Source organism: Callospermophilus lateralis, chromosome Y (genome assembly GCF_048772815.1).
Source record: "Callospermophilus lateralis isolate mCalLat2 chromosome Y, mCalLat2.hap1, whole genome shotgun sequence".
Classification (NCBI taxonomy): domain Eukaryota; kingdom Metazoa; phylum Chordata; class Mammalia; order Rodentia; family Sciuridae; genus Callospermophilus; species Callospermophilus lateralis.
In genome coordinates, this window is record NC_135326.1 from 5,259,802 (window position 1) to 5,284,468 (window position 24,667).

At 33.7% G+C, this 24,667-nt stretch overlaps 1 protein-coding gene across 1 annotated transcript; it reads left to right on the forward strand.

The window, feature by feature from the left end:
* Positions 1-328: 328 nt before the first annotated feature.
* On the forward strand, positions 329-23,804 carry Xkr3 (XK related 3). The gene is given in 3 exon segments (XM_077107873.1): positions 329-663; positions 14,208-14,461; positions 22,969-23,804. Coding segments are annotated over 3 exon segments (1,425 nt in total).
* The last annotated feature ends 863 nt before the right edge of the window (positions 23,805-24,667 follow it).

Consider the following 24,667-nt stretch of genomic DNA (forward strand, 5'->3'; position numbering starts at 1 on the left):
GTAGTTCTTTCATTCTTCATTGATATCTGATTGGTAAGAGCTAGTATTATTACATCTCATGAGAATTTGATTATTTAAAACTTATTTTTCTTTTTTCTCAAAAAAATTTTGACTATTTATAAAGCATTTTCTGAAATGAAAAGGCAAATATATCATGTGGTTCAATATTTCTTAGGTGTAGAATTATCATATGGAATTCTTCATTTATATCTACCTATTAATGTTTTTCATGAATATTAAATTATACAGATTTTTTTTTCTATTTGAATTGGCTACCATACTAATTAACTGATTAAAAAAATAAATCTGAATTGTCAGGACCTCAAGAATGGAGACAGTGCTTGAAGGGCCTGATGAAGAAAATATTGATGGAGTTTCATCTTTTGAAGAAAGAATGGTCCTGGGCCACAGATCCCATATAAAATTTCCATTTAGTATTGTTTTTTCAACTCTTCTCTATTGTGGTGAGACTGTCTCTGCTTTGTATATGTTTAACATTTATCGAAATAATAATGACAAATTCTGGATGTCATTTACCATCGGCTTCTTTTTTGTGGGAATAGTTTTGGACCAGGTTACCCTAATGTTTTTTCACAAAGATTTGAACAAAACTAAAGCTATACTACTATTTTGGCACATTTTTTTTTTAGGACCGATAGTGAGGTAAGTGCCTTTTTTTTTCTTCCCATTTACTTATTATTTCAAACAAATAGATTATAAATACTAGACTAACAAAATTTAGGTTGTAAAACCATTGTCTTGAGAAATGTTTTCCTTTTAGTTTGATTTTCATACTTCTAGAACAGTCAGTAAATAATTATCATTGTCTATAATGAAATAGGAATTAATTGTTTTGTGTGTTTTGTGCATTTATCGCATTTTGATCTTCATCATTTCTCTCTTTCTGCCAATATAGTTTTTTTTTTTTTTTGGTTTGGTTTGGTTTTTCTGTTTGATGTGGGGGATTGAATTCAAGGGCACTGGACCACTAAGCCACATTCCTAGCCCTATTTTGTATTTTATTTATAGAGACAGGGTCTCACTGAGTTGCTTATGGCCTTACTAAATTATGAAGGCTGGCTTTGAACTTGAAATCCTCCTGCTTCAGTTTGCCAAGCCTCCTGGATTACAGGTGTTTCACTGTGCCCAGCCCAGGTATTTTAAATAGTTTGGAGAAATAAAGATAACAGTTTATATTTTAAAAATGAGAAGAGAAAAAAGAGAGAAACTCTTTGAAAAATCATCTCATTTTCCTTGTAAGTTGAAGGGATCTACCATTTTAATTGTAGGTTTTCAAGGCACCTAGAATTTATAGCTAAAACTTGAAATATTAATATGTAGTTACATAGGCCATAGTGTGGATGCCTGTAATTCCAGCCACTGGAAAGGCTGAGACAGGAATATTCAAATTTCAAGGTCTACCTCAGCAATTTAGCTAGTCCCTATCTTAAACAATAAACAGGATTGAGATTGGGCTCTGGAGTAGAGTGTCTCTGGTACAAAAAAAAAAAATCTATTTCCTTATAATTTATTACTGTGTTGATTTGTGTGAGGGTGGGGGGAATATATATATTTGTTGTTGTTGTTGTTTTTGTTTTTCTTTTTGGTACTGGGGATTAAACAAAGAGCACTACTTTCCCAGTCCTTTTTATTTTTTACTTTGAGACAGGGTCTTGCTTACTTGTTTAGGGCCTCCCTAAGATGTTGTGGGGTTTTTTTAATATTATTTTTTAGTTGTAGTTGGACACAATATTTTATTTTATTTGTTTATTCTTATGTGGTGCTGAGGATCCAAACCAGGGACTCACATGTGCAAGGCAAGCGCTGTACTGCTTAGCCACACAAACCCAGCCCACTAAGTTGTTGAGGCAACTTAAACTTAGAATCTTTTACAGAAAATCTGTACTTTAGTAGAAGTTCAAATTAAAAGTTTTTCAATGCTAAAAAAATTAATCCCAAGTGTATTAAATTATTTTGAGTCAGTGACCTGAGCTCATTTAATTTAGGTTTGATTTTATCTCTTAAATGAAAAGATCTTATGATTAAACAAGAAAAATGAAAGTACAAATTAGTACCAAATTCAATAAGTAAGTAACTTTTGGTTAATATTAAGAAACCATAAGCTTAAGCAGTGAGAAAAAAAATGTAATTAGATATTTTAATTAAAATTAATATTTTGTGTTTCTTAGAGTAATAATTTTTGTAATAAACATGTAAAAATAAAAATATGCCTTCAAGTAGATGATACTGAATTGCTTATTTTTCATTATCTTTGAAATTATATAAATTAGCTGAGCATATGATTCACACCCTATAATCTGTATTGGGAGGCTGAAGAAGGAGGATCTTAGGTCTGAGGGCAGCCTCAACAATTTAGTGAGGCCTAAGCAACTCTGCAAGACCCTGTCTTAAGATTAAGAAATATAGAAAGGATTGAGGATGTAGCTTAGTGGTTAAGTACCTCTGAATTTAATCCCTAGTCCTCCTGCTGCCCACTCTAGGATATCCAAATTAAAGTAAAGTGAGTAATTATAGGTAATAAAATATTTGGTAAAAATATCTTCAACATAAACATTGCCTACCTCTTCATTTTTAAATAATCTTACTGTTATTAAGTCATTAATTTGTTTTTATCCTTTATACCCTTTCTTTACTTATCATAATGATATTCTTTCTTAAATAGAAATCTATGAAAGAGAGAATGCTTTGGGAAAAACTCTGATTTCTCCCTTAAAACAGGGTATTTTTAATGTACTTGTATACTTAGAATGTATACTTAAAATTACCCTAGAAAATTTCATACTTATTTACAACATTCTGACAAATTCTATCAGGAAAACTACTTTTAACCTAAGCAGATATGAAGAAATTTCATATAAATTTTGAATTTTTAAATAGCATGCATTTTTAAATAACAATAAATCTTTATATACTTTCATGTGAAACTTGTATTTGTATTTGTCATGTGCAAGTGATATACAAATCAAATGAATTACATATAGTTATATGATTTATCAAATAGTTGGAAAAACATGTTACTATCTATTATTCACATTTCTCATATTCTCTCTTTTTATGGTTTCTATTCTGCTTTTTAGCAGTTTTCCCATGGATGTAATGTAAACACAATATGATTGTATTCTATCTTTCTTATACAAAAAAAATTTTTTTTCACTACTAGGGATTGAACACAGAGCCTGTCATATGCTAGACAAGTAAGTGCTCTGAGCTATATCTTGAACATTTTAAATATATACATATAAAATATTGAATATAATATTTGGCATATTACATATATTATACAAATAACATTTTATATACTATATGAATAATATTTTATATATAAAATAGATAAGTAATATTTTATATACTTGTTGAGAGCCGCAGCCAGATGTTGAGAGCCTCAGCCAAGTCGGGATGGTGCCTGGTGTTTTACCAGGGTGGAGTTCGTGGAGTTCCCTAAGTTCCTGTGGAGCTCTTGTGGAATTCCTAGAAAGTTCGCGTGGGTGGAGTTGGTGGGTAGAGTTCCAGTTGAGTGTTCACGGATGTGCTGAAGGTGGCGGTTGAGCTCTCAGGGAATTCCTGGAGAGCTCGAGTGGTGTGGCACGCAGCCTGGATGCTAAAAATAAAGTTTGTTCCTGCTTGACAAGTGGCTCACAAATTGTGCCCAGCCAGACTGCTGCATTTGGTGACCCGCACGGGGAACTACTGAGGGTAAGTGATAAGGTAAACTGCTCACCCCTGAGGGCAGGGTGAGAGGATGGGTAGCCATTTTAAGATTCTTCTTTTGTTTTGTTTCACTTTTGTTTTAAGTTGCCTGTCCCTGGAGATGGGTGAGACGAAAGAAAAACCGCTTACATCTGAGGAAAAACTATTTGCATCTGAGGAATAGATAGGGAGAAAGGATGGATGGACATTTCAGGAGGATAGAAAGGCTGATATAATGAATTTTTGTTCCATTATTGTTTCATTTTGTCTCGGTTTCCTTTTGCATTATCTTAGTGAGGGGTATCTTCCTCACAGAAATAGGGAATTAAAAATTAGTAAGAACCTAACCAAAAGGGCATTAAGTCAAGTGCTAGAGGAAGGAGGCATCTCAGTAAAGTCAATAACAGTTAGGGCATTCATTAAGATGATACAAAGGTATAACCCATGGTTCATTAAAGAGGGGTTGTTAAATATATCACAATGGAACCATCATGGTGAAGATTTTAAAAAGGAAAGCCCAGGAACTCTGGCAGGTGGCACATTACCATTCTGGATGTTGGTACAATCTTGTTTGTTTAGTCTAGGAGAAGACATCTTACATCAAGCAAAATAGGAAGTCTCTTGAGTTAGTCAGACAAAGGAAAAAGGTCTACAGGAGGAAGGGCTATCAGGGGAGAAGTTACAACAGGAGGCTGCTACTAACACTTTTCTATCACCAGAGGGCATAAGTGTCCAACCAACAGCTCCACCTATGGAGACAACATGTGTTGGGGGGCCCCCAACCCCAATAGTTGATAGATGGGATCCTGAGACAGGACCTCAAAGATTAGCATGCCCTGTATTTGAGCAGGCAGAAGGGCAGCGAAGTCACCATGCTTTAGATTTTAAAACAGTGAAGCAGCTAAAAGGCTGTAACAACCTATGGTCCTCAAGCACCCTTCACTGTAAGCATGGTCAATTCCATTACCAACTTGAACATGACACTAGAAGATTGGACTAGTATGTGTAAAGCTGTGCTAAATGGAGAACAATACCTGTTATGGAAATTGCCAATGAGGAATTTTACACAGAGACGGCTAGGCAAAATGCAGCAGCTGGTTATCCTCAGAGAAATCTAGATATGATGTTAGGAAAGGGACCTTATGAGGTTCAGCAGCAACAAATTGCATATGATCCTGCCATATACTCACAAATTGCTGCAGATGTGGTTAGGGCATGGAAGACTTTACAAGTACATGGAGATTTACAAGGTCAATTATCTAAGGTAATGCAAGGAGCTAATGAACCTTACGCAGAATTTGTAGATAGGCTTATTCACACAGCTAGCAGAGTTTTTGGGGCTACAGAACAAGCAATGCCATAATTAAACAGCTTGCCTATGAACAAGCAAACAGATGGTGCAAGGAGGCCATTAGACCATGGAATCATGGAGATTTAAACACATATATGAAATTATTTAGGGACATTATTGAACAAAGGCAAGTCTTGGCAGCTGCAGTACAACAAGCTTTAGGTGACAGGCCAAAAACTTGCTAAAATTGTGAACAAACAGAACATTTTAAAAGGAATTGACCATAGGAGGTCAATGAACAAGCAAACAGATGGTGCAAGGAGGCCATTAGACCATGGAAACATGGAGATTTAAACACATATATTAAATTATTTAGAAGCATTATTGAACAAGGGCAAGTCTTGGCAGCTGTAGTACAACAGGCTTTAGGTGCCAGGTCAAAAATTTGCTACAATTGTGAACAAATAGGACATTTTAAAAGGAATTGACCATAGGAGGAGGGTTTAACAAAACTAGGTATCAAAGAGGTAGAATACCGGGTATTTGCCCATGATGCCATAGAGGGAGACATTGAGCTAATGAATGCAATTCTCAAACCACCATAGAGGGTACTCTGTTATCAAAAAATGGACAAAAACCAGGTGTTTACCCATGATATCATGGAGAAAGGAATTGAGCTCCATTGCCAAAAAACAAACAGGGGGACCCAATGCTCTGGGGCCCATGACCACAAATATACAGGGCACTGAAGGAACCCAGCAACACCATCAGGGTAGTGCCCAGGACACATTATCCATTAGATCCCTCACTAGACAAACCAGAGGGCATGCAGGACTTGACATCTGTGCCTCTGCCAGAACAGTACTAACTCCAGAGATGGGAGTTCAAGTCATTCCCACAGGGGTAAAAGGGCCTCTTCTCCAAGGAACAGTAGGGTTATTATTGGGATGCAGATCTTCTACTCCAAAAGGACTTATGAAAAGTCCTGGGGTAATTGATCCCGATTATGAAGGTAAAATAAAAATTATAGCCAGTTCTCTAAGGAGTATATTTCATCAGGAGATAGAATAGCACAGTTATTAGTAATACCCAGCCTACATAATAAATTTTCCACTTGTACTGTAGAAAGAGGCTCCAGGGGATTAGGCTCCACAGGTGTAGATTGGGGCTACGCTTTCTTTAAATTTAGATTCTAGCCCCATGCTAAAACTAAATATTCAAGAACATGAATTTAATGGGCTACTGGGTACAGGTGCATCATCTTAGCATCATCTCTCGTCAAGAATGGCCAAAACATTGGCCATTACAACAAGCCACTCAAACGCTTCGAGGCCTAGGAGTGGCTACCAATCCCCATAGAAGTGCGATGGTATTAGATTGGGAGGATCCTGAAGGATGTAAGGGAACTATTCACCCATATGTATTGGATCATCTTCCTATAAATGTATGGGAACAAGATGTCCTATGTCAATTAGGACTAATATTAACAAATAACATCAATTCAAATGTGCCCACTATATGGCTAGACAAGGTTTTAGGAAAGAAAAAGGATTGGAAGAAAAAGGACAAAGTATAGTGGCACCAATACAAATAGATCAAGAAAGAGATAGACATGGATTGGGTTTTCAGGAGGAGTCACTGAGACAATAAAAATTACTTGGAAATCAGAAAGACCAATATGGGTTCCTCGGTGGCCCCTGACTAAAGAAAAGAAAAAAGCAGCCCATGACCTGGTCAGACAGCAATTAGCGGAGGGACATATACAACTTTCTGTATATCCCCATAATACTCCCAATTTTGTCATCAAAAATAAATCTGGTAAATGGAGATTATTCCAAGATTTAAGAGCCATTAATAATGAGATGGTTATTATGGGACCTACTCAATCGGGGATTTCTCAATTGTCTGCTTTGTCAAAAACCTGGTATGTTTTAGTTATAGATATTAAAGATTTTTTTTTCAATTTCAATTCATCCTGAGGATAGTCCACGTTTTGCATTTACTATTGCTGCACTGAATCATGAAGGTCCTGATCAGAGATATGAATGGAAAGTACTCCCTCAAGGGATGGCTAACAGCCCAACTATGTGTCAAATTTATGTTAACAAAGTAATCCAGCCACTTAGAAATTAAAACCCTGAACTACAAATATTTCACTATATGGATGATGTATTATTAGCACACAAAGATAAAAACACATTGCTAGATGTTATGGCACACTTACAAACTTATTAAAAAAAAATAAAATCTAGACAAAGCAATAGATAAAGTACAATTAAATTTTCCAATTAATTATTTAGGAGTTCTATTATCCTTAACCATGGTCCGTCCACCAAAAATTCAAATATGAGTAGATCAACTCAAATCACTTAACGACTTTCAAAAGTTATTAGGAGACATAAATTAGATAAGGCCTTATCTAGGTATACCAACAGCAGAGTTGGGACTTTTATTTGATATCCTAAAGGATCCATCAGATCCAAATTCACTCCACATGTTAACACCTGAAGCAAGAAAGACATTAAAAATCATTGAAACATATATGGAAAATATGCATTTGGATTGAATTGATATTTTTGCCTTTATTATTTATTATACTACCAAAAATATTCCTACAGAAGTATTTTGGCAAGAAGGTCCATTATTATGGATACATTTATCTTATTCTCCTAACACTCTTCTTACTAGGTATCCTGAGGCTGTAGGACAATTAATACTCAAAGGAATAAAAGCAGCAAAGGGAGTGTTTGGAATTTCTCCCAATAAAATTATTACTCCATAAACTATGGATCAAACTGATGAGTTAGCTAATGAGTTAAATACTTGGGCAATAATCATGTGTAAATCTAATGTTTCATTTGATAACAACTTTCCATCTAATCATTTGTTGTCTTTTTGGTCTTCACATCTGTAGTTTTTCCAAAAATGACAAGAAAAACACCTATCATGAATGCTCCAAATATATTCACTGATGGGTCAAATAATGGTACAGCCGAAGTATTTACACCTGATCAAACTTTTACATTTTTTAGTACCCAAACATTCAGCTCAAAAGGTAGAGCTTAAGGCAGTATTACAAGCTTTTGTGATGTTTAAAGATTCTGTATTTAATTTATTTTCTGATAGTCAGTATATAGTTAATGCTATAGTATCTCTTGAAGATGCCTGTAGGATTTCCCCTTCCTCTACTGTTTTCTCTTTGTTTTCCACTATACAAAGTCTAATATGGGACAGAAAAGATCCATTCTTTATAGGACATATCAGGGCACATACAGGATTGCCTGAAGCCCCTGGTTTGGGCAATGATTTAGCAGATAAAACTATACACGACATACGTATTTTCTCTACACTTGAAGAAGCTACAAATTTTCATAAAAGGTTCCATGTCAATGCTAATACTTTACAAAAGCATTTTAAAATAACTAAGGAACAAGCTAGACAAATAATAAAACAATGTCAAAATTGTGTGACCTTTTTACAACAAGTTAATCGTGGAGTCAATCCTAGAGGACTGATACCTAACCATATTTGGCAGATGGACGCCACACACTTGCCAGAATTTGGAAAATTAAAATATTTGCATGTTACAGTCGCTACTTCTTCTGGATTTTTGATGGGCTCCCTTCATGCTGGAGAAAATACTAAAGATATTATAGCTCACTGCTTACAAAATTTTGCCACTGTGGGCGTTCCAAAACAGTTAAAAACAGATAATGCCCCTGGTTATACTTCTACCTCTTTTAAGCAATTTTGCTCATCATTTGGCTTTACTCATATAACAGGAATCTCATACAATCCACAGGGACAAGGCATAGTTGAAAGAGCTCATCAAACTATTAAAATGTACTTATTAAAGCAAAAAGAGGGAATTGGAAAGGGGTATATATCCCCCAAAGATAAACTTAAAATAATCCTTTTTACTCTAAACTTTTAAAATTTGGATTCATCAGGGCTTAATCCTGCAGAAAGGCATATGTTTCCAAAAAATGTACATAAGCCCAAGGTACTTTGGAAGGATATTCTAACAGGACAATGGAAAGGTCCTGACCCAGTGATTGTCTGGAGTCAGGGGTCTGTTTGTGTGTTTCCACAGGGAGAATAGCAGCTGATTTGGATTCCAGAGAGATTAACTAAAGTGATTTCTACAGATCAAAAAGATGATTTGGCTCAAATCCATAACAGCTAATATCTAGAACTCCAGTTTGGCTATCATTACATCTACGACAGTGGTTCTTCCATACCAGGAGGCTAATGAAACCAGAATGCTTTTTTGAATATCTATTTTATTATTGCCCTTTCCCACATCATGAAGTTCTATATTGTTTTTTGAGCTCATACAGGCCTAGGTTAATGTTTTGCTGATCAGTTTTATTTTTTGACTATGGAGTTTTTAAACATTGCAATGGAGATTTCACCTGTAAAAAGTTACAAGGCCGTTACTATTATGTTGTGTTGTATGTATTATATTATGTGTGCACACTTATGGTTTTTTTTGTATGTCTGTGTATATGCATATGTCTGTATATCATATATGATGAATGCTCATGAAAAAATGGATCCAAATATTTTTATTATTCACGTGATTTAAATGGTTTAATTTAAATTGGGTAAACAGCTATTCAGGATTGTTTTAATATGTGAACAAAAAAGGAAGTTAACAGATCTGTTTCTTTACTTTCACTTTTCCTTTTTATTATATTTAATAATTCTGTTCAGGATAATGTAAATTGTTCAGAAAATTGCTTTCTTTTAGTGTCTGCTGGAATGTTACATAATTTTTTCTTTAGCCATCATTGCCAGAATTCCTATCTTCATCCCAGTGCTGGTGAAGACAAAGATAAAACCAAACTACAGCTTCTTCAATAGCTATCACAACAAACTGTATAAACTGATGCATCAATGAATAATGTATCTCAACAAGTGATGCTCAATCAAAAAGTCAATTTGCTTTGGGAGGAAATGGACATATTTTTTTCAAAAGGAGCCATAAATTGGCTTGGTGTCGTGGCATTTTGTATCCTCCTTCCTTCTGCTTGTGTTGGTCATTCAGCTAAAATTTGGGGGCCAACAGAGGTGAGGCAAAGAACCCCACCCCCACACTGCTACAAAGACCTATCCACAGGTGTGGCTGTATGCTGGACCAGTGGTCAATGATGGGTAAGATCCAATTGCAATGGCACTAACCTAAGACAGGAGGCTGATGCCTTGAGGTCAGCTCACCTGATGACGGGTAAGTACCATATGTAGTACTGGACAACCTAAGACAGGCACGGTCCCTGAGCCACATGCTTGTTATTTAAGTAAACAGAGAGGGGGAGATGTTAAGAGCCACAGCCAGATATTGAGAGCCACAGCCCAGTCGGGATGGCACCTGGCATTTTGCCAGGGTAGAGTTGGCGGAGTTCCAGGAGTTCTGGTGGAGCTCTCGATGAATTCCTACAAAGTTCGTGTGGGTGGAGTTGGCGGGTAGAGTTCGGGTTGGGAATTGCCAGAGGTGGAGGATGAGCTCTTGAACAATTCCTGGAGAGCTCACATGGTGCTGCATGTGGCGTGGGTACTAAAAATAAAGTTTGTTCCTGCTTGACAAGTGGCTTGTGAATTGTGCCCCCATAAAATATTTTAAATATTATAGAGATACCTTTTTTTTAAAATAAGAGTGTCTTGCTTGCTACTTTACAAGGGCTGACCAAAAAATTGTGATTTTTGTGCCTATCCCTAGAACTGGAATTACACGTGAGAATCACCACATAATTAAAAAAAAAAAGAAAAAAGAACTTTTCTTCTTAGATTAGCTATTGAGCTTTAGAAGCTTCTTTTTTTTTATTAATTTTTATTGTTGGTTGTTCAAAATAGAAGCTTCTTAATATTAGTTATTTTTAAAAAATATTGATGTACTTATTGTTGTAGAAGTTTCATAATAAATCAATGTATGATTAAACAATAATTTACTTACTGTTTTTCCCAAATGAATATTTTTTTCTATCTTAAAAGAATCTATGAAAAATATGCAGTAAATTTTAAAATTTGGTAGATGCATCCAGATTTTCCTCAAAGGAATATTATAATTAATATGCTTATAAACATCTTATCATTTTTTCCCCTCAACTGGATATATGAAAATTGTTGCAATTTTGTTTACATTATAATTTTGTGTGTGTGTGTGTGTGTGTGTGTGTGTGTGTTTTAGTACTAAGGATTGAATTCAGGGGTGAATTTTTTATTTTGAGATGCGGTCTTGATGAGTTCCTTAAGCCTTCATTAAATTGCTGTGGCTGCCTGCCTCAGTATCTGGGAGTATAGACATGTGCCACCATGCCCAGGTTTAATTCACATTAAAAAAAAAAGTAATTGCACATTCTTGCATATATTTCTCATATTAAACATTTTGTTTTAGTGCCATGTATTATTTGTATGAGTACAGTGTGATAGATGATTCAAACATATATACAGTATCGATTAAATCAGGGTAATTAGAATTTCTATCTCCTTCAACATTTTTAATTTCTATCTTGGGGGAACTTTCAGTCCTATTTTTTTTTCTATTTTGATGCACAATATCTAACACTTTTATATTTTCTTTCTTTCTTTTTTTTTTTGCACTATTCTATTCCCTACTTCTATGATTTCAATATTTTAGCTCCTACAATTAAGTGAGGACATTCACAATATATCATTCAGTACATGGCTTATTTCACTTAGTATGCATATACTTTTTCAATAAATATCTTATTCAGGTCTCCTAGGTTTTGTTTACTTTGTAGATTTTGGGGATTTTGTTGTTTTTTGCTTGTTTATTTGTTTTGATACTGGAGACTGATCCCAGCATTAAGAAACAACACCCAGTTCTCTTTATTTTTTAAATTTTGAGACAGGATCTTAGCAAGTTGCTTAGTGCTTTACCATGCTGCTGATGTTGGCTTTAAATTTGGTTGGGATTCTACTTCTTCAGCTTCCCTACTTCCTGGAATTACAGATGTGCCACTGAAGCTAGCAATAATGCACTGTTGATAAAATAAGTGATGAAATGAGAAAAATAAACATGTGTACAGACTGTCAGAGTCTCTGGTACAATCAAAAAGTGGTTATCCTTGCTATCTCCCTGCACACATATGTGAATGCATGACCAATGTGATTCTGCAACCCTATACTCAGAAAAAGGAGAAATTAAATCCCATCTGATTCAAATGTATGAAATGTCAAGGTCATTGTACTGTAACTAATTAAAACAAATAAAAAATTAAAAAAAGTCATCATTAGATAACAAGATTAATATGCCAATGAACTATAAAATGTACTGCTTTTAAAAATAATAATTTATATATTTTAGACTGTGCCTTATAAATTAAATCTTATAAACTGATTTGAGGACAGCTACTGAAAATGTTTCATATGAACTAAATTAGGAAAGTATTATCAAAATGACCATTTTATCAAATTTATTAATGTTTTGTTGAAAATTATAATTATATATTAATTTTAGATACAATTATCGAGAGTTTTATACTAAATATTTTGAACAAAAGAAGAAAAGTAAGTAAGTTAAGTTCTCAGTTTTTGTCTTATTTTCATCTTTTGAAAGTTCTTATACTTCAGGTATGTCTCTTAACAATGAATTTTGAACATTTCCATTTTCTATGATTATTAAGATTTTAGGACATAGATTCTCATTCTTCATTGCCCCCTTCCAAACATTAATTGAATTGACAATTTATTTAATCACTATTTTTTGGAAGAGAAAAAAAAACTGCATTGGTTTTGAATTTAATGTTTTATATTAGTAGATATAACTACCCTAAAATTTTTATATTTTATCTGACTAATTATATGCATTATCTTAGTTATAAAGTTAAATATCTTAATTTCCTTCACAAATCATAAAAGCTCAAAACCAGGACTGGGGATATGGCTCTGTGATAGAGTGCTTGCCTACCATCCTTAGGTCCCTTATTATGTTGCACCACACCAATATAATAAAAAAAAAAAGACTTAAAATGTTTCACATAATTTAAGCTGTAATTATATGCTATTCATTTCATCCATTAAAATTTTAAATTCAGTGTTTTTGGTAGATTTACAGATTTTTGAATCCATCTTGACGATCACTTTTAGAACATTTGCACTGTTGGGAAAAGAAGCCTTGTTTCTCTTAGCACATTCAACCTCCAAGTCATACACTGATTTATTTGTTTCTGTGTATTTAACCTCTATGAGCCTTTCATATATGTGAATTATAACTATGTAACTCATTTAGTCTTTATATATCTTTTTTTGGTATACATAAGACTACTTGTATCTGAGAATTTATGATTTTAACAACTGAAAATTTCCTATCCTTTTTTTTTTTTTAAATGTCATTTCCTATTTACTTTGTAATTAATTTAGAAGTATGGTCACTTCTAAATGAGACATGAAGTATAATCATCTATTTTCTACTGTTTTTTCTCTAAACTTCATTTATATCTTGTTTCAACTATTATTTATTGTTGTGTACAAGTTCTCTGTTCTTAAGGTTTGTTCAACGTTGTTTCCTGTTTTATAATTGTGAAACTTTTATTTTTAAAAATATTGTTTTTATTTCTGTCTTGTAAGTATTATATCTGAGGTTTTTTGAGGTTATTTTATTTTCTTATTCATACATGGTATTTTTGTGACATTTTTAATAGAATTTAAATTGTAAAAATTGCTTAATTATTTTGAAGTTAAATTCTACTGCAAGGTTTTTATATTTTTCATTTGTTTCTGTCATTTTCTTTACTAATTAAAGTTTAAAATTTTGATTTAAAAAATATATGACTATAGTGTTAAAGGATATTAGATGACATATTAATAAAAAATAATAAAATTATTACAATGATAAATTTGAGTACTTTGAAACAGAACTGAAATAGTTTTATATCATGCAAAAAACATCTAAAACCATTAATATTTACAAAAGATTTTCAGTAACATATAAAGCATTTCTTTGTTTTTCTTTTTAGAACATTTATATGAGGATAGAAACACATGGATCAAAATGGGGATATTATGTGTCAAGGTGAAAATAGTAACTAACTTGGAAGAGACAAATTGAATTGTATATTATATAGCTTGTTAATCTTTCCATAAGATTCTTTTCTATAAGATTGGAAATTTATTTAATAATTTATCAAATATTTCAACACATCTGTCATCAAGAATGTTAATCCTACATGTTGCTTCATTTTAACAGGTGTTTGTATGTCATTATAAATTACCAAAAATTGCTGAAAAAGCTTGAACAACAGAAGAAAGAGACTCAAGTTAGTATGAGCAGACGACATATGATATTGAAAAGGGAGATTGTTCTCTCAATTCATGGAATTTTTATGCAGTGCAAGGCTTTCAAGTGCATGTCAGTGATCCAAGCCTTTCTTGGTTCTGTTCCACAATTAATTCTTCAGTTGTATATCACTTTCACCATAAGAGAATGGCCTTTGAGTAGAGGTAAGATGAATTATTTGTTGCTTAAAGGGAGTTCCACAGTGTAGATAAGGTCTAATAATGTGATAATAGAAATTGAGAAGTTCAAACACTTAATCTATATTATGACTGTTCTATTCCTTAAATTTTTGTTTTGTTTTGTTTTGGTTTTGGCTACAGGGAATTAAATCATAGGTACTTAACCACTGAGCCACTTTTTATATTTTATTTTGAGACAGGGTCTCACTAAATTACTTTGTGTTTTTCTAAATAGCTGAGACTGGCTTTGAACTTACATTACTCCTGCCATAGCCTTTTTTTTTTTTTAAGAGAGAGTGGAGGGAGAGAGAGAGAGAGAGAGAGAGAGAGAGAGAGAGAGAGAGAATTTTTAATATTTATTTTTTAGTTTTTCGGTAGGCACAACATCTTTGTTTGCATGTGGTGCTGAGGATCGAACCTGGGCCGCACGCATGCCAGGCGAGCGCTACCGCTTGAGCCACATCCCCAGCCCCCTGCCATAGCCTTTTGAGGTACTGGAAATACAGGAGTATGCCCCCACACCCAGCTCTATATCTTTTTTTAAAAAAATTATTTGTATATTGCAATTATGTGTAATGGTGGAACTCATTAACTCATTATACCATGGTTGTACATGAACATAACATAATTTGATCATTCTCATTCCCCAATTTCTTTTTGGTTTTGTATCTTGATTGGAGTGACAGTTATTTGAAGTTATGTATGAATAAAATGGGTAATTCACATGCATTAAAACTTTCTCATTTTCCTATAAATTTGATTATATAAAATGCAATCCTTGAGGGGGGAGCTGTATATTATGTACACAGAACCACTCTAGACCCTATTAACAATTGTCTGTAAATCTACCAAATAAAAAGTAAAAAGAAAAAAGCTCAGATCTGTGGCTCAAGCCCATATTTCCAGAGGCTTAGAAGGATCATGAGTTCAAAGTCAGTATCAGCAACAGCAAGGTGCTAAGAAACTCAGTGAGAACCGTCTCTAAATTAAATACAAAATAGGGGTGGTTCAATGGCTGAGTGCCCCCAAGTTAAATCCCCAATACCAAAATAAATAAAATAATAATAAAACAGTCACTAGGTGTGTATACATTTCATATATATGTCTCTAATAGTTTAATTTGGTATGTAAATAGAAGAAAGAATAATAGAATGACTCAATAAATTAAGCTATATAAATAAAACAAAATTATAATATTTTTTACTTAGTATTAAAAAGGAAAATAGAAAATTGAATTAATTCTTGAAAACAACCATTTTCCAATTTTCAAACTAGACTAAAATACCCTTTAACATAAAACCATTAAAAGATAGAAATCATATAATACTTTGCTACAGAGATGTCAATCAGAATAAACGTTTTTAAAAAAGACAAAAATGTTTTTTTGAGGAAAATAAAGTTGCTTTAGCATATATCTGAACTTCAAAATTAAAATCCTCATAGTTTTGAAAATTATATAAGGATAATCTCTCTCTCTCTCTCTCTCTCTCTCTCTCTATATATATATATATATATATATACACACACATATATATAGTATAAAACATTTTTATTTTAAAAAATCTATTAGAGAAATAGATGACAAATGGATTTAGATTCCAGTTTAAAACCAGTCAGCACATTTCCTCAGCACCACATATAAATAAATAAATACATAAAAATATTTTTTAAAAGCACATTTTTATGTATCTTAAATCATTGAATTACATAAAGCTTTCAGTTTTTAAACCAAAATATAGTTATTAAGCCTTAACTATGCAAGCCACCACAAATGATGGGATAAATATTTTTGTCTTAGAATGGAATGATCTATAATGTAATTTGTTGTGAGAAAAGTATTTTGCAGATGTTAAAATGTAGAAAATACAATGTGAATACATGAAAAATAATTTAATCTTGTGAATTCCAGACTGAGTCCAACCTTTGGCTTTATTATCTTATTCTTTAATGCTGTTTGGGATTAAAGGTAGGGTGTTTATACCACAGATTCTATAGGTATTCTGTTTTGAATTGTGTGCTCATGTCCTTTTATCAATTACTGTTCAGAGGCAAGTTTCTTAATTTTTTATTTCTTATCTCTAAAAGATATAGATATATATATATCTTTATATAGATAATGCAGATTTGTCAAAATTATTGAATTTAATACATTTTAAATGTTTAACAATATCCTAGCACAGTGATATATTCCTGTAATCTCTGACTCTATTGAATGATTATAAATTCCAAGTCAGTAACTAGAACAACTGCAGGAATTTAGGAGTACTCCATCTTAAAAAAAAAAAAAAAAAAAAAAAAAAAAGGCGGGAGGACTGGGGAGATAATTTAGTGGTAATGTACTCCTGGGTTTAATCGCCAATACCAAAACAATATAAATAAATAAATAAGAAAAATAAGGAGATCCAACATGGCAGCGGGCAGAGAGGCTGCGCTTTTAATGCACCCCCAGTGATGGGGTCATAAAGTCGCAAGGATAACTCTTGGATTCTACCAATGGAGATTCTCCTAGCAAAATTCCACTGAAGAGAGACCGCCCGGGAGCTACTAGGATTTCTTTGAAGCATCTGTGTGACCTGGACAAGCAGGACCCTGCCACGAGATGCGGAGTTCCAGATCCACCAGCCACAGTCCGCGCACTTCGGGCACAGCTGCAGATCCGTCCACCCGCCCGCAGCCAAAGTGACTGGTCCTGCTAGACGCCGAGACAAAGCTTGGCAGGAAGAAGTCTTTAGCCAAGCCTCCATGAGCCAGGAGCTGAGGCGAACCAGGCTGGACCAGTCCCACCCCTCCCCTCGGACACTCAGGCAAGGAGCCTGGGGCCCACCATAGCAGAGAGGTGACGTCATGAGAGTTCGGCCGGCGGAATTCCTTCCCAGCAGAATCCACTTTAGCAGGTGCGTGACTCCCCATACTGATACAAGCAGCCAGGAAACTTCATTGAATTCTCAGGGGTCGTGTCCGTAGGGAAGCAGAGGGGATCCCAGACCCCAGCCCCCCATAAAATCAAAAAATTCCTAGAGATAAACGACAATACAGACACAACATACCGGAATTTATGGGACACAATGAAAGCAGTTTTAAGAGGGAAATTCATTTCCTGGAGTTCATTCCTCAAAAAAAGAAAAAACCAACAAATAAATGAACTCACACTACATCTTAAAACCTTAGAAAAGGAAGAGCAAAACAACAGCAAATATAGCAGAAGACAAAAAATAATTAAAATCAGAGCAGAAATCAACGAAATTGAAACAAAAAAACCATTGAAAAAATTGATAAAACTAAAAGTTGGTTCTTTGAAAAAATAAATAAGATCAACAGACCCTTAGCCATGCTAATGAAGAGAAGAAGAGAGAGAACGCAAATTACTAACATACGGGTTGAAAAAGGCAATATCACAACAGACACTACAGAAATACAGAAGATAATTAAAAAGTATTTTGAAACCCTATATTCCAATAAAATAGAAGACAGTGAAGATATCGATAAATTTCTTAAGTCATATGGTCTTCCCAGATTGAGTCAGGAAGACACACACAATTTAAACAGACCAATAACAAAAGAAGAAATTGAAGAGGCCATCAAAAGACTACCAACTAAGAAAAGCCCGGGACTAGATGGGTATACAGCAGAGTTTTACAAAACCTTCAAAGAAGAATTAATACCAATACTTTTCAAGCTATTTCAAGAAATAGAAAAAGAAGGAGCTCTTCCAAATTCATTCTATGAGGCCAACATCACCCTGATCCCAAAACCAGACAAAGACACTTCAAAGAAAGAAAACTACAGACCAATATCTCTAATGAACTTGGATGCAAAAATTCTCAATAAAATTCTGGCAAATTGAATACAAAAGCATATCAAAAAACTTGTGCACCATGATCAAGTAGGATTCATCCCTGGGATGCAGGGCTGGTTCAATATACAGAAATCAATAAATGCTATTCACCACATCAATAGACTTAAAGATAAGAACCATATGATCATCTCGATAGATGCGGAAAAAGCATTTGACAAAGTACAGCATCCCTTTATGTTCAAAACACTAGAAAAACTAGGGATAACAGGAACTTACCTCAACATTGTAAAAGCTATATATGCTAAGCCTCAGGCTAACATCATTCTAAATGAAGAAAAACTGAGGGCATTCCCTCTAAAATCTGGAACTAGACAGGGATGCCCTCTCTCACCACTTCTATTCAATTTAGTTCTTGAAATACTAGCCAGAGGAATTAGACAGACAAAAGAAATTAAAGGCATAAAAATAGGAAAAGAAGAACTTAAATTATCGATATTTGCAGATGACATGATAATATACTTAACAGACCCAAAAGGGTCTACAAAGAAACTGCTAGAGTTAATAAATGAATTCAGCAAAGTGGCAGGATATAAAATCAACACGCATAAATCAAAGGCATTCCTGTATATCAGCAACAAAACTTCTGAAATGGAAATGAGGAAAACCATTCCATTCACAATATCCTCAAAAAAAAATAAAATACTTGGGAATCAACCTAACAAAAGAGGTGAAAGATTTATACAATGAAAACTACAGAACCTTAAAGAGGGAGATATAAGAAGTTCTTAGAAGATGGAAAAAATGTACCCTGTTCATGGATAGGCAGAACTAACATTATCAAAATGGCGATATTACCCAAAGTTCTCTACAGGTTTAATGCGATGCCAATCAAAATCCCAATGGCATTTCTTGTAGAAATAGATAAAGCAATCATGAAATTCATATGGAAAAACAAAAGACCCAGAATAGCAAAAACAATTCTAAGCAGAAAGTGTGAATCTGGAGGTATAGCAATACCAGAGTTCAAACTGAACTACAAAGCAATAGTAACAAAAACAGCATGGTACTGGTACCAAAACAGGCAGGTGGATCAATGGTACAGAATAGAGGACACAGAAACCAATCCACAAAATTACAACTTTCTTATATTTGATAAAGGGGCTAAAAACATGCAATGGAGGAAGGATAGAGTCTTCAACAAATGGTGCTGGGAAAATTGGAAATCCATATGCAACAAAATGAAACTGAATCCCTTTCTCTCGCCATGCACAAAAGTTAACTCAAAATGGATCAAGGAGCTTGATATCAAATCAGAGACCCTGCACCTGATAGAAGAAAAAGTTGGCTCCGATGTACATATTGTGGGGTCAGGCTCCAAATTCCTTAATAGGACGCCCATAGCCCAAGAGTTAATAACAAGAATAAACAAATGGGACTTACTCAAACTAAAATGTTTTTTCTTGGCAAGAGAAACAATAAGAGAAGTAAATAGGGAGCCTACATCCTGGGAACAAATCTTTACTCCTCACACCTCAGATAGAGCCCTAATTTCCAGAATATACAAAGAACTCAAAAAATTAAACAATAAGATAACAAATAACCCAATCAACAAATGGGCCAAGGACCTGAACAGATACTTCTCAGAAGAGGACATACAATCAATCAATAAGTACATGAAAAAATGCTCACCATCTCTAGCAGTCAGAGAAATGCAAATCAAAACCACCCTAAGATACCATCTCACTCCAGTAAGATTGGCGGCCATTAGGAAGTCAAACAACAATAAGTGCTGGTGAGGATGTGGGGAAAATGGTACACTTGTACATTGCTGGTGGGACTGCAAATTGGTGCGGCCAATATGGAAAGCAGTATGGAGATTCCTGGGAAAGCTGGGAATGGAACCACCATTTGACCCAGCTATTGCCCTCCTCGGACTATTCCCTGAGGACCTTAAAAGAGCATACTATAGGGATACTGCCACATCAATGATCATAGCAGCACAATTCACAATAGCTAGACTGTGGAACCAACCTAGATGCCCTTCAATAGATGAATGGATAAAAAAAATGTGGCAACTATACACAATGGAGTATTATGCAGCACTAAAAAATGACAAAATCATGGAATTTGCAGGGAAATGAATGGCATTAGAGCAGATTATGCTAAGTGAAGCTAGCCAATCCTTAAAAAACAAATGCCAAATGTCTTCTTTGATTTAAGGAGAGCAACTAAGAACTGAACAGGGGGAAAGAGCATGAGGAAAAGATTAACATTAAACTGAGATGAGTGATGGGAGGGAAAGGGAGAGAGAAGGGAAATTGCATAGAAATGGAAGGAAACCCTCATCGTTATACGAAATCACATATATGAGGTTGTGAGGGGAAAGGGGGGGAAGGGAGAGAACGGAACAACAACAGATGAGGTAGAGAGGGAAGATGGGAGGAGAGGGGAGGGGGGATAGTAGGGGATAGGAAAGACAGGAGAATACAACAGTCACTAATATGGCATTATGTAAACATTGTGAATGTGTAACCGATGTGATTCTGCAATTTGTATTTGGGGTAAAAATGGAAATGCATAACTCACTTGAATCAAATGTATGAAAATTGAAAAAAATAAAAATAAAAATAATAAAAATAAAAAAAATAATAATAAAAAAAGAGGAAGGGAATGTTGACTCTTGAATTCCCCATTAGTCATTTTACCCAAAGATAAAGGCCTTGCAATAAAGGGGGACAAAGTGCAATAATGATGGCCTCTGCTTTCTGTGTGTACTTCTGTTATCAATGTAAGCAGCAGTCAGAGCACAGATCCATGACTTTTGGAGGACAGAGTCCTTTTTGCATACACTGGCTCCCACAGATTGTGTGCAGAATGCTCCTGGGATCTAGAAGGCTGCCTGCTACTGGGATGGGAGTAGGGAATGGATAGCTGATACTGTCCCAAGAACTGAAATCAACCAAAATAAACATCAATTACTGACCAAAAAAAAAAAAAAAAGAAAAAGAAAAAGAAATAAATAAGAAAAATAACGATAAATACTTACAATATCATTAAGCTTATATTAATTTGTTTTTAATATAATTAAATGATTTGAAAACTTACAAATTCCTTTGTTAGAATTCCTTCTCTGCTATTACCCTTAATACATTTAAAAAAATATTTTAGTTGTAGAAGGACACAATATGTCTATTTCATTTATTTATTTTTATGTGGTGCTGAGGATTGAACGGTGTGCTTAACACATGCAAGACAAGCACTCTACATAGGTCTGAGTTGTAGTATATATATATTTTACACTTTTTAGAATTTTTCTTTTGAAAACATTAACTTGTTCTTTGAGTGAATTTTAGTTTTTGTCTTTCTTAAAACTGAACATTCAGTTAGATGTTAGAAGTAATTTTTGTAAAATTTTACTTACTATTCTTAAATGATCCTGAATATTCTCTATTGATTTTTGAGTTGGTTTCCTTTGTATTCTGAAAGGTTTGTATTACAATATTTATCTTTATGTTTCCTATTGATTTCATTTTTAAAAAGGTTTATATTAGAAATACTTAGAGCTTTCAAATTAGTATTCATATTGAGTTTTATAATTCATAGTAATTTTATTTTCTTAATTTTTTCTCAGCTATTGTGGATTTTTAATTTGTTGTTTTCCTTTCTCAAATTGGATTTTTAGGTCATTTACTTTCAATTAACTTTATTTCTTGATATATTCAAGTAATGATTGAGAGGATTTTTTGAGACAGGTCTCACTAGTACTAAAATTGACTGAAAACGTACAATCCTTTTGCTTCAGCATCCAAATAACTGGAATTCAAGGTGTATGCCACCATGCCTGGCTGCTTTTACAGTTTTATTTTTAATTATGTACATATTTAATTTGGCTTTCCTCTTTTAAATTTATAATTAAATTATTATTTGATCTTATTATTTGATCTTTCTTTTTTCCTAGCTTAGTTGTATAATGAGTGAAGAACATATCAACATTATTTATACAATATATGCAAAAAGAATTTATCCTTTCAATGGAACATAGTATAAAATTATTTCAGTAGACTATTAATTTTCTTTATATTCTTATTTTTCCATGTTTTTGTCTAATTTAAGGAAGAACAGTATTGAAGGAAAATCAAACATTCATATATAAATTTTTCTTGAAATGTTCTTGAAAATAACTTACATTTAATTTAATTTTGTTGTTTTTAATATTTCACATTCTCCAATACCTGTTATCCCATCTGTCATCTCTATTTCTAGGATTTATTGTAACTCTGTTTTACATTTTTTTGCTGCAACCCTAACATACGGTATTACCTTTTTTCTTTATACCAGGTATTATGCTAGCTTTTGGAAAAAACTGAATTATCTTTTTAAGTTTAATTCATATGATTTTTTATTAAACTACTTCTGTGTTTAACATATCATATGAGATCTGAATCTAGTTCCTCAATTTCATCTATCTATCTGTAATTTGATTATTTTTCCATGTGGAATATATGTTTACATTAATATATTTATTGTCTTGATTATAGAATTATTAATAAGTTCTTATTTTCTTGAATAAGTGAATGACTTTGTAATCCATACAAAATAGTAAGGAGGGATATATTTTAAAATAAAAGATTTAAAATAGAATATTTTATCATTTATTATATATATTCTCTAATATTTTTATATTTATTTTTAATAGCATTCCTGATGACATTTTCATTAATATCAATTACCTATGGAGCCGTTCTCTGCAATGCACTGGCTATCCAAATGAAGTATGATGATGTAAACATTAAACTTCAGGCAATAGAATTCATCTGCATCATGGTATGGCGGTGCTTGGAGATTACCACACGTGTAGTGACTCTGGTGCTTTTTACTACATCTCTAAAGCTAAAGAGCATTCCCTTTTTATTAATTGTATTTTTTATATTATTTTTGGCACCATGGCTGGAGTTTTGGAGAAATGGTGCCCATCTTCCTAGCCAAACTAAAAATAATTCCAATCCAGTGGGAACTATCCTGATGCTTGTCTTGATCACTCTATTATATGCTGCTATCAACTTCTCCTGCTGGTCAGCAGTGAAACTGCAGTTGTCAAAAGAGGAAATAATTGACAAGACACCAAACTGGGGTCATAGAACCTTACACCACAGTTTTCGGTTTATAGAAAATGTGATAATGATTTTGGCATTTAGGCTATTTGGTGCGAAAACTTTATTGAATTGTTGTGAATCATTAATCGCCACACAGCTCATTATCTCATACCTATTATCCATTGGCTTTATGTTACTCTTCTATCAGTATTTGCATCCAAGCTGGCCAGACAAAGCATTACCAGAACATACTGAAAATCAGCCTGAAGCAATGTGATATTACATAAATGCAGAGAAAGAATTCAATAAAAAGAGTCAAAAATAACAGCTGAAAATTTATTACTCCTGTAGGAGTAATATTTTTTTATCCAAGAAATTATATGATATTCACGAAAACCCAATCCAGAATTTCCACAGAAAAATGAACAAAAAATGCTGAATTTGACTTTACTAAGATAATCTGAATAGAAAAGAAAGTAAATTTCCTTTTATTCAGCAAAAGCTTGGAAGCAGTTGCTAATAAAATTGATTTTTCTCTTGTGAATGTATAGTCCTTTGAACTCTATCATTGTTTCCAAGGATGACCTCTTATATTTGTTTTCTCAATTCTGATTATGGGATTAGCTAAAAGAAATATCCATATAAGAAGGACAAATACTACCATCTATTTCTCTCAGTATATCTTTTTGGAAACTATGTCTTCAAGTTGAACTATAGTATTTGTAATTTAGCACATAAAGGATCTATGAACACTCATCCTTCAGGACAATAATAGGACTGATGAGGTGTAGCTCAGTGGTAGAACACTTTGCTAAACTGTGTGAGACCTGGGGTTTAATCTCACCACCTAAAAATTAAAGTGATATCATAGGTTGTATTCTCTACTAAAGAACAGTATGGAAGAGATTTCTATTTTTTCCCCCACTGTGGGTTGAATCCAGGGCTTTATGAGTGCTAGGTAAGAACCCTACCACTGAGATATAATCTTGGCACTTTTCATTTTATTTTTATTTTTCTTATTATGTTTGATAAAGTTTTGTTAATTGCTTAGGCTGACCTTAGACTTGAACTTGGATTTGCACTCAGACTTGCAATACTCCTGCCTTAGTTGCCTTAGAGATGTGCCTCACCACAACTGCCTGAACTGATAAGTCTGGTTGAAATGATAACACTAATACTGATGTAGGGTAATTTACCATCCTCTTCATTAAACTTTCACCATCAAAAATAATACCAGCATTTGTGGTGGGGCACGTCTAATTCTAACTACTTTGGTTCTGAGGCAGCAGGGCCACCTTTGCA